The sequence below is a fragment of the Telmatherina bonti genome (genome assembly GCF_933228915.1).
Source record: "Telmatherina bonti genome assembly, chromosome: 22".
Taxonomy (NCBI): domain Eukaryota; kingdom Metazoa; phylum Chordata; class Actinopteri; order Atheriniformes; family Telmatherinidae; genus Telmatherina; species Telmatherina bonti.
The window spans coordinates 14,028,979-14,041,491 of record NC_136631.1 but is presented as its reverse complement, the minus strand read 5'-3'; the positions used below and the strand labels follow the sequence as shown (position 1 = coordinate 14,041,491).

General features: G+C 35.5%; 1 protein-coding gene across 3 annotated transcripts in view; it reads right to left on the bottom strand.

Annotated features, from left to right (window-relative positions):
- Positions 1–12,513, bottom strand: part of LOC306772482 (palmitoyltransferase ZDHHC14-like) — a 53,827-nt gene that overhangs the window by 30,329 nt on the left and 10,985 nt on the right. For all 3 annotated transcript variants that reach the window (XM_079261970.1, XM_079261972.1, XM_079261971.1), the window contains one exon: positions 784–944. In XM_079261970.1, coding sequence (XP_079118096.1) covers positions 784–944 — 161 coding nt within the window. The remainder of the gene's footprint in view (positions 1–783; positions 945–12,513) is intronic.

The following is a 12,513-nucleotide window of genomic DNA, read 5'->3' as shown; positions in this document are numbered from 1 at the left end:
AAACTACAACAGCCCTTTCAGATGTGATACCAAAGTTATCTGCTTGTCTTCAGCATTTTTTTTTCCAAATGTTATATTTTTGTTGCAGCAGTGGGACATAAAATTGCTAGCAAACCACATCAACCGCAGCATGAGGCTTTCTAACGTGCCTGTGAAATAGTACCACGTAGAAAAATGTTATAAGTAAAGTGGCTTCAAGCTTCAAGAACAGATCTGCACCCCACATTTTTTTCTGTTTCTCGCTCATGGCAAGCTTTTGTCTGAGCTGGACCACTGCTGATTCAGTTAGTCCATATGAAGTGGCTCCTAATGCACCAACAGTTTAACCTTTCACATAATAAATTAGATTTAATGCTCATGTATTGATGACCAAGTCATACATCAAATGGGTGAATCTTGGAGAGGCTGTAGAAAAATCACTGAATCAAAAGCTATTTGGTCAAAGCAACAGGAACACTTCAACCCAGCATGCATTTCAGCCGACACACATGACAGTATCTTTAAAGGTGGATGGATGTTATATCCCCTTTTCTTGTGACTTCATACATAAACTCAGGCACAAAGTAGCAACTACTTCCTTGAAAAGGAAGAGGTGGATGAGAGGGAATTTAACAGGATGAGGAAAAAAGTAGCACGCTGTCACACAAAGTAAAGCATTGTCTCTCACTTTTGTATTACTAAAATAGTATGAGATAAAAAGAAATATGCTGGCACAAATAGATTGTACAGTCAAAGGGATATGATAAGAACAGTCATAAATAATAAAAAAAAAATTTTTCTTACCTATTTGTCTCTCCAGGTCTGCTGCCTCATCCGCAGTGGCCCTGGGCAGAACTCCAGGGTCACTGAAGCTAGTTCTCAGAAGGGTTCCCAATACAAACAAAAACAGCACACCTCCTATGACAGGGATGACCGGGGTCAGCTGCTCTGCCAGGTATGGACAACTGGTAGAAAAAAAAAAAAGAGGTAATGAGGAAAGAAGAAAAAAAGAACAATTAGTCAATAAATGTTTGGTATAATGGGAAACAAGTGGCAAAAATGGCACATAATGGTCAGTCTTCTGTCTGTTCTCGGACCACTTAGCATTAAATATCAAATTGGAAAGGCAGCAGATCCCAGCAAGTGCGACCTTCACCAGGCCACACAGGTGGCTGCAGCGTCTACTGGGAGTCTCAACCACCAGTGGTGGCAGATTAAAACAGCAGTATCCACCACCAGGAGACAACAGCGGCAATAGGGGTGGGAGATCGAATTGAAAAAATTGATCTACAGGATTTTTTGCTTCACAATTTTAAAATCAATTTTTTAATTAAAAAAAATCTTTTTTTTTTTTTTTTTTAAAAATAAATATAAATAATCCATTATAATTTTTTGGTCATTTTTTTATTGTTTTTATTAATCTTTTTACTTGTCTTCTTGCTATTATCGCAGCAGAATGATGGTCTGGCTACTGTGTAGTTTTTTCCCCTAATTGAAATCAAGAAAAATCACAAGCAAAAAAAGTTTTGTACATTTTTTTTTTGTGTGTTTTTAAGTCTACAAAAATCAGTAATATCGAAGAATCGTGAGAATCGCAATTGAAATAGAATCGGCAACTACAACAAAAAAATTTAATTGGATAGAATCAAATCGGGACAAAAGCATATCGTCACAGCCCTAAGCCGCTACCTCAAAAAACTTCCTCGATCACCCTTCATTATTTTCCTTGTACTGCTCCTATGTACTCCCATAAGACAAACAAAAAAATTAGCAAATATCCAATATATTATTATTAATAAAAAGAAAAATAATAAGTACAATTGTATGCAATCAGATTTCAGTCAACCAATCATCCAATTCTTTATTAAACTGAACAAAACATGATTTATATACAATAACTTATAAGAAGGCAGTGTGCAGTGTCTAACGCTTGTTTCAGGTGAAGGATTGCAGTTTTTGTCAACAAGGATTACGTATGTTTAAAGAACAACCAGTAAAAATAAACACAAAGCTGCACAGCCTTATAATCCATGGAGTTGATTTATAAAATAACTTGAGCAATGAAATAAAATAATGTATAACAATGATCAAATTTAAAAAGGTATTTCGTAATAATACACTGAACAAATAGAGGACAGAAACATAATGTTCCATCTGTACTGTCTTCTGTTTCTGTTGTTCTGTTATTGGAGGAACATGAATGTTTTACCATGAACTGTTACTGTATGGGTGCAGGTACGATCTATTTAGTTCTATATTTACATAAACTCGTGTTTACTGAATATACATTTACAAAGGACACCATTGATTAAAAGATGGCAGACCTCAAAAATTTCTTTTTTTCTATCTACGCCTTTTTTCAGACCAGAATATTTAAGGGTAATGTCTGAAAATTTTAATTTTTTGTTTTGTGGATTTGTTATCAAGTGTAAACTTATATTTTTGTTCTTCTTTTCTTCTCTTTTTACTCTCTTTTCATTATTATGTTATGTAAAATAAACTCAAACTAAAGTAAAATACAGTTATTACAGAAATCACATTTAGCTCTGATGGGATGGAAAGCGAGCTGTTGAATCCCATTTTATTTGTGAGTTTGTAGCTTTTGGATTGGATTTGTGGTCAGCAAAAAAAGCGATGCCACATAAGGACAACTAAATGAACATGTGGAAACCATATGCTTGGATAGATGCTGTGAAGGAATGCATTATAACATTAACACAGAGCCAATGTTTAATCAAAGAGAAAAGCTATATGCGCTGATTCTGGTTCATAGAATTTATCCATTGCAATTTTTTCTTTAGGGCTGAATAAACTGCATTTCTATGTCAAATGCTTTGACACTGAAAGCTTGGAAAACTTCCATAATTGTCTATCTCCTCCGTAAATCCTATTTTACTTTTTTCCTTAAAACACGTTTTATGGGTCGCTGATGAACCACATCACTATCGCAGCATCTCACCGGCCTTCAGATGGTAACACTTTAGGAGGTCAGTTACATCCGCAGCTCTGTGCCAACAACAGTTAATCTGATGAAACAAGCCAAACTATTTTTAGACTTACCATGTTGGGGTCTGTCAGGGATAGTAGCTGAAGCTAATGCAATTCTTAACCAAGAACTTTAAACACAACTTTGAAAAAAGTTATCCTTACTATTTATTGGAAATGACCATCTCTCAATCTTAGGTAAAGGTCAGCCAACACAGAAAGAGACTTCAACATTAAACTTTTCCGTCAATTAAAAGAAGCCAGTTCCGTATGTCAAATGGATCTTCTATGATGTATAAGAAGAGGTTAAAAAACAGACATACAAGATACTGGGGGAACAAAAAAGGACTGGACTGACTTAGAATTCACTAGGGAGCTTCAAGCTAAATGACACTTTTTATTACACTCCAATATCCAGGTAAAAGCCAAGGTCAGAGGATCAGCACAGTGACTCTTGTCTTAATTATAAGTTATGTTAGACATTCGCTACACGAACTCCCATTTTACACCCCTCTGCGCTTTCTATCAGTCATCAGCTTTTTGACAGGGCAGGTGGACACAAAAGCCTAATCCCCATCTCTGAACAGGGCAGCACTGCAGCACATCTTTCTGCTACTTATCTCCTAAATCTAGAGAAAGGAACAATGACTTCAAAAATGTTTAGCTGCATGACTTCATAGACCCTTCTTTGACACAAAATCTGAACAGTAAATAATGCAATACTATTTGGTATACCACTGTTGTGTAGCGGAATAGCCTCTACAAATTATGAATTTATTAATTACCTCGGAGCACCACTCATCACCTTTAATTAACTTAAAATTCAGGCGGATGAGACACCTGAAATAAACTCAATTCAATAAACAGTCTCACTTCAAAGGAGTAAATCCTAAGAACGAATGAACCACAAATCGTGCATTCAGAAATTATGACAATAATGGATGAATTGATTATACATATTTATTTACAATGATGGTAAACATACAGCAGTGAAAATGAACAATGATGGAGAGATGTTATTGGTGAGATGGTATGATGAATTTGTCAACATGGAATTTCATTTATAACATTAATAAAGAACGCTGAGATTAATTAAATGAGATGGAGCAGGAAGAAACTGGTTGGAATTAAGCAAATAAATCGGGATGATTATCTTACTTAAATCTTTGACAAGAACGTGTTCAATAATTCTAAATTTGGATAAGAATTCGAATTTAATTATTTAATTAGAATTGGATGTACTGGTTTGGTACATCACAAATGTCAGAGCGCTATCAGATCCTACTTTGAATGCTGAATCCGGAGTCAGAGAAAGAAATAACAACTATTGTTTAATCCAGTTGAATGTTTTTAATCCTGGGAGGCCAAGATCGCTACAGTTGCAAAAGCAACACTAGTTAAATTATTATAATAAAGTTTTTCAACTAATTTATTTATCAGCTCTTCAGTTAATTTACTGAGTTTCTGCACAAAGATTAGCATTTTTTCATAAAATCTTTGCTCACTGTTAGAATCCTCCTCTGCCTGAATACTGAAAGGTTCTGTCATAACTAAAGTCCTTTTCAAATTACCAAACAGTATTCACCCAAACAGCAGTGTGCATCATGTTGCGCATTTATCACATCATAATTGGCCTAACAAACATAGCCAATCACATTACGTTTATAATGTCAATATGGTCTTCTTGTGAACCGTAAAATGCAACCGTTACAATCGAGATGTGTTTTAGGAAAGCTAGATAAGAAGAAAAATTTAAAATAGCTGCTTTGATTTTCTGCTGCTGGAGTGGAAACAAACAAGATGCCAGAAGATTTCTGGCCATTAAAACTGTTCTCAGAGAACAACTATTAGGAAACATATACACAAAAAAAATCAGTGGTTAAATTATGCAGCAAAAGAGCTCAGTGACTTTGCATTATAAATACATCTAACCAAGCCTCCTGAAGGAGTTTACAGCTTTTTGAAAAGACCTTTAATAAAATCTCATATATTACTTTTGAGGATGCTACATATGTGAGGATGAACTTAAATCTAAGATTCACATTACTATTAAGAAACAGAGAGGCAATATGAACACCTTGCATTTTTCTTTCTCTGTAGAAAGAACCATAACACATGCATTTGTACTTTCCAGTGAAAGTACCGTGTTTCAAAACCCGTCATCTGGCCAAATGTGACATAAATTGCCAGACTGCTCGGAACCACAGAAAACATTGCCTCAGTCTTCTAGAAGCCATGTACCAATGTGCCAGACATCGGAAACATAATGAAAAGGCAGTCATGTGTGATGTAAAGTGTCATGTCAGTAAAATCTGACAGAGATTAAACACCAAAGCCAGGTAAGGAGGACCGAGGCAACAAGGCTGTCTCCCATTGACATGGATCAATGGTCATGCTGGCATGTGTTGCACGTGAGTGACAACTTGCCTACTTATAGTTAGTCCAGATGAAAATGACCCCAAAATCAATCCTAATCAGTCAGTGAACATCAGCAGTAAAGACTACAAGCAATTTCAGGTACCCCTGACCCCCTTTAAGTGCTTCAAAGAGCAGATGTGTAAAAAAGAAAAAAACCCATAAAGTTATATTTCAATTTAACTTGCTTCATACCTAATCTTATTATTTACTGGGACTTTAGAGGTTATATTACCATGGAGATGGACAATTTCCAATGTCAGCCATATTAAATTTCAAAAGGGAATGTGGTTACCCTGGAAACAGCCACATCACTGAGCCTCTAAGGAAAGGGATAAACAAGAAGAAAGAAACAGGCCTTCAAAATGATAGAGATGGCACAATGGCATTCAGTTCATTTCAATAAAAATAGTTGGATCGTGAAAATGAGTAAAAGACTTCTAAAAGACATAAAAAATAGTTCCAAAACTGATGCTGACCAGAGAAAAGCTGAGATAAGGACTAAAACTCCCAGATGAACTGATGATAAATTGAAGACTGAATGAATTATGAGTGAGTTCATGTTATTGACACAGACAAAACTGACAAAAGGAGATGAAAACGCTGCTGTGGAATTTAATTAAGTTTAACAAACCATCTTTACCTTTAAGGGCTCTTGTGAATTTTGCTAAGACATGTATGTATTATGGGAACTATTAGACTTTACGTTTGACAAAAAAAAAAGAAGTAAAAAAAAGAGAAATCGGTTGGTGATATCCAGACGGTAGAAATCTGTTTTTGTTCAGGGAATCCCTAAAATGACTTTTTAATGGTCTGAAGGTCTTTTGTATATATAAGTCGTCTGGTTGTGACGTCTTTCATTCACCTTACAGTCCAGACTTCAATTCTGTATGTAATAATTTTCACATCGCTGATATTTATTTTACATCAGATTTTAGAGTTCCCTGTCTGCACTTTGTTCTTTGGATGAAACAAAAACTAGAGCTACAGATCTGTGAAATAAAATACAGTTTAAATAAGTGATGACAAAAAAAAAAACCACTTAAAATTGCATCACACAAAACTTGACAAGAACTGTGATTTATTTAATATATATATATATATATATATATATATATATATATATATATATATATATATATATATATATATATATATATATATATATATTATATAAATAAACAATATGTGTATCTGTGTATCTGTGCATCTTTGAATAACACTGGGTCAAGTTCACTTCAGAATACTTTTACAATGTCAGAATCATAAAGATTTCAATCCATTATGAACCATCACAACGAAGGTTGCTGGTGTCATTCTTTATTATTTTGTACCTCATCTTCCAGACATTAAACAGAGTTTAAGTTTAAGTTCTGTGTTGTCAAAGGCAGAAGAAGGTCATTTCTTTGAATCTAAAAACAAAGTGGGAACACATTTAACAATCAATAATTAAACTCAGAGAACTCTGAAATTCAAAGATGAAAATTAAAAATCCAGTGGGAAAATAAAGAAATCACAATTTAAAACTCTTTTAGATTGGTGCAGTGCCCATTTTTCATTGTAAAAACAGACACAAATGATGTTATTGTCTAGAAATGAGGACAGTTACCAGCTGGGATTAACTGGATTTTTATTTAAAAAAAAAAAAAACAGGGGGCATGTGAGGTTGACAACATGGGCATGAACAGTTGCCAGCAAAATTATTCAACCTCCACTGCACAGGGAATCCAATGCAATTTAATTGGTAACTTTACATACTCCAGCAAACAATAATAATAATGATAAGAAAGCACCATTATTGTCTCATTAGTGCAAGGACGTTTATGCCTGAGTGTAAAGCTTCCACTGTTACATAAAGGCCGATAAATTATCACAATTTAACAACAATAATGTGAGAGAATAGTTTCCATCAAGCTTATATTTAAACACCTTTCAATCTGAAAACTTAGAACTCATTTCAACCAAAAAATGAGTTGCATCCCTCAGCATCGCACATTCCCGAGCAATCCCACCATCTGAAGTAAGTCATTTTGTCAAGAAAACAAATTTCACACACTGACTTGTTTGATCTGGTTTCAGTAAGTTAATTTTGTGTACTTTTCAGTCAAAAGTAGCACATTGAGCATAATTTTCCCAGGAAGAATGGCACTCCTCAAACAGGAAACGGAAGTACTGGAAATGTTAGAAAAAAATAAAGCTCGCCATGAAATTTATTTAAACACCTTTGCGTAGACTTAATAGCAATACTATGAGGAAAAAACTATCAAACTATCCAAACACAACATCAATGTGAAACTAAAACGAAGAATGTCACATATACTTAATTTAAGTTACAATTAATGGGAGGTAAGGCTGGGCGATATGGCCAAAAATTAAATTTCTCAGATTTTTTAAACCAAATCCGATTTCCGATTTTAATTGATTTTTTTTCCCTTTACTGTAAAGAAAAAGAAAAAAAATTACAAATGTTAAAAAATGCTTTTATTGCGATCAGCCTAAAAGTTTACCTACATTTAAAGTGCAACTAAACAAGCTGTTAAACAAGATTGTAAAAAGAGATGGCAGGCGCTGCCACTGTAAACATTATAAGTAATAACATGTTTGTACTTAGTGCGTTTCCACTGTGAGATAGTTTTTAAGTTTTGATCATGCATTTAAGAATAGGCCTCACTTCACTTGTGTAATTTTATTCTAAAAAAAAACAACTGATAAATAAATAAAAATGCCTCCTCTTGGAAGAAAAATAGTGATTCCTTTTAGAGTAGAGTATTTTGACATTAAATAACCAAAACAATTTCCCACATCGGCAATGAAGTCATAAAAATGAATGTGTCTTTACACTTAACATGTGTTTCGAGAAAATTGACCTCTTTGATACAAAATACCATTTTTTTAAAATCCCTGAATGTTATTAAAGCTATATTTCTAACATACATGTATTATTACATTCTTGCTGTTTTTTGTTTAATTTACACATTTTTGGCAAGAGAGATGAGCCTGTCAACTGCATCTGGCTTCATACACCTGTGGCTTGTGACAATGCTCCCTCCCACACTGAAAACCCTGCGTTTCCATCACACCTAGAAACTTTGCAAAAACTAAATATCGCCATAAAAATCGCTGCTATAAAAGTTTTTACGATCTCAAGAGGTGGTTTTTTAGACATTTCAATACAGAACTATAATGCAAAAGTGTAATGGAAACACTTTTTTTGCGTTTACATGTCCGCAGACATGACGTGGGGGTAGTGACCAGTTAATTCCTGGTAAAGATGGCGCGGTATGGAATAAACACCGAATTTCAGAGTTTTAGAAAAGAAAATGAGGGAGAACAGCTTCGAAAATCCGAAGCAAATTCTCCGCAGCAAGTAGAAAAGCATAAAATAACGCTACATGCCCACTTTGCATTAACCGCAATTACGAAACGTGATGCTAATGTGCTAAACATTGTTCAACGGAAACACCCGCAAATCACAATTGTTGTTTGTCAAAACGTACAAATATCGTTATTCTGCAACAAAATGTAATGAAAACGCAGAGGGGGCACTTCTTGTACGTTTCTAGCAGCCATGTTGTTGTGTTTTATGGGTTTCTGTGGGAAACCAGTGGGAGCACGCTGACGTCACTATAAGGTATGGAAGCCCAAAAGGTGCTGGCGGGCCAAAAAAAAAAAAAAAAAAAATCCCGATTTTCATAAAAATAAATTGTCATAAACAGCAAATTCGAATTAATCGATTAAATCGATTACTCGCCCAGCCCTAATAGCAGGGTTATAGGCCATATTTAATTAAGCAAAGATTCAACAAGGTCCTCACTTTCCATGAAATGTCATTACTAAACAATAACGTCAAATCGGAGCAATGTGTACAAAGAATTACAACAAAGATATTTGATTTATCAACTTTCTGTGTCTGCTGATCCTTACCATGTTACTCTATATACAACCCAGAGAATATGCTTCATTGCAGCCATGAATTGTACTCTAAATCAACTTCTGATTGAAGATAAACTAATGTAGCAAGCATTAATGTTTGATGTCCAGCATAATCTCTATTCTTTTCATGAAAGATGGTGCGGTGCATCCACGGCTTAATGAAACAATAAAAGAAGCTTATTTTCTTTAGCGATTTGGGAGTCGGTGTTATTACACTCAGTTAATAAAACATCCATAACAACAACAAACAAACAAAAAAAAAAACCCTATTTTAATGACCCCAGAGATTAAAATGTAATTGGAAATGAGTATCTAGCAGTCACTCTCTTGTGGCCCATGTTCACCATGTCCACAATAAAGTAACGTAATACTTCCACATCAGAGTGGTCTCTGGAGGCTGTTACACTCATTTCCCTCTTAAAACGGAGGACTAATCGCAACAATAAGCCAATCCAGATTAGTGTTATCACATTTCCCATTAAGTCTTCTAATTACAATGCCAATCAGTTTTTCAAAAGTCAGCTGGGAGTGAGGCTTGGTGGACTTTCAGCTTTGCTTGATGCAACCAAACAAGACTTTGGGTAAATCAGTCCTATTTACTAGTTGTCCTTTCAGCATCGCCTGAAATACACCCTTACATTGTTCTTCAACTACATGATACATCAATATTGTGTATGCAGAAAAATGTAATAATCAAACACAGAGAATCATAGACATCATGTGGACCTGCAGTTTTTTTCTCCGATTCGATTATTAGTGGTATTATCAATATTAACCCTTTCATGCATAGTGGCCATATAGTGGACACCTATTTACAAGATTTGTTTTCTTGTATAATCATGAATGAGGATAGTATTTTTGTAAATAAATCACTTCAGTGGATGTTAGTAAGTCATCCAATATGTTTCCACTCACTGGAGAATAAATAAATATATGACATAATTGAACATAATGTAATTTTGCAAGTTTGCCTTTGCGATAAATAGGAAAAGAGAACAATGCCGCTATATTTTATACAAGATTTACATAATTAATTATGATTAAATATTATTTTATAAACAACAGAAGTATAATTGAATATGTCTGTGGAGGTAAAATATTGTATTTAAAAAAATGCTGCTTTGTTTTTTATTGATTCATACATAAAAGGGTTTATATGGTACCAAGTATGTTAGTACATTTAAAATGCCCTAATGCTGGATTAGAACTGTATTTTAAGTACTTGGTTTACTAGATCTTTCAATATACAGTTGTGTTACTTATCTAGGTAAATAGAAAAAGGCTTTAATAGTTTCACCTTTCAAGTCATTTGTCAATAAAACAATTGCCATTGTTTTTCAAACAGTTACACTTTTAGGCACTTATTACGCTTCATGTAATAATAAGTGCCACATTTCAGGCATTTATCAACAGTGCATAGTGCAACATGGTTTTCTCATTCTTTTGAAAAACCTCCAAATCTGAAAGCATAACCTTTCAACTTGTACTATGCACTCATTTACCCCAATTACTGGAAATGGATGTAGAAAAAAAGCTGTGACAAACAAAAGGGGGGATGGTTGATTAAAGGCTTTGAGCCGACCGGAAAAAGGAATCACAAGAGAAAACATAAGAAGAAAAAAAAGTTGGACAAAACTTCCATTACAAGAAGCTGAGGTGTCAGACAGATGCAGTGAAGTTTGAAACTTTCATACAAAAATATAGTAAGGCTGAGCTGTATCACCTCAGATCAGTATTGTAATTAACATGTTACCTTAATTGGAATAGCTAGCAATTACTTTAGTATTATTTTATCTTCTAGCTTCATTTTTAGTCCTTGTAGCTAACAGAAAGTCTCTCTTGCAAATACATTCATAAGAGATATTGATTACACACTTTAACTATATGTTTATTCAATAAATATTCTTTAATATATTCAAAAGAAATCACTTAAATTGACATGAGCAAGATTTTGTCAATGACTGGACCTGAATCTTTGTTTTGATTTTGTTTCAATTAATAGCCCAAATCATAAAATCTAGTCCCCTCTTCAATGATCAGAGTACGTTGTTCTTATTAACTATCTGAAAAGGGGGCTCTTAGTATACACTATTCACAAAAAGTTAGGGATATTCAGCTTTTGGGTGAAATTTCACAACAAGCCTAAAATGCATTCAAACCTGTACAGGTGAATTTAATGTGATCTTCTCTAAGCTTTTAAATGCACATGTCCAGCTGTTACATGTTTCAATAAATTTTGCACAAGTTGCTGTTCTCTAACAAGGAGCTTAACGGCAAAAATCACGGCAGGTGTGTGATCCTTGAATTGACCAATAAATGTCCTGGTTCAATTAGAGCTGGTGTTTAAACAGTTGTCCTCATCATGCTGTTCACATTTTGACATCATGAGACCAAGACGACACCTAACAATGGAACAACAGTCCCTTGCCATTGCGATGCTTCAAACAGGACGTTCTCAGACAGAAGTGGCCACTGAGCTTGGAGTGTCACAGAGTGTCATCAGCAGGTTGCAACAGAGATATGGAGAGACTGGAAGAGTCACAGAAAGGCCTAGAAGTGGACGTCCTTTGGCCACATCCCGTGCTGATGACCGCTACATTGTGAACACTGCCCTGAGAAACCGGATGATGAATGCCACTCAACTCCAGGCACGTTTAAGAGAGGTGAGAGGCACCCAAGTGTCACGTCAGACCATTCGAAACCGTTTACATCAGCGTGGTCTGCGTGCTAGACGACCTGCACGGGTACCTGACCACACCACCAGGCACAGGCATCATCGTCTTGCATGGGCCAAGGAGCATTTACGCTGGACGAGGAACCAGTGGGCCTCAGTGCTGTTCTCTGATGAAAGTCGATTCACACTGAGCAGAAATGATGGCCGGCAACGATGTTGGAGACGTCAGGGAGAGCGCTATGCATCAGCCACTGTTGTCACCAGGCCAGCTTTTGGTGGTGGCGGTGTTACAGTGTGGGCAGGGGTGTCCACTTGGTACAGAACTGCCCTACACTTTGTGAATGGTACAGTGACAAGCCCATACTACCTGAATAACATCATTAATCCAGTGATTGTGCCCCTACATGAACAGCACAGGCCTAATTTCATCTTCATGGACGACAATGCTCCTGCTCATCGAGGCCGCATCATCAGGGAACGGCTGTTGGAGACTGGTGTACCTCAAATGGAATGGCCTGCACTCTCTC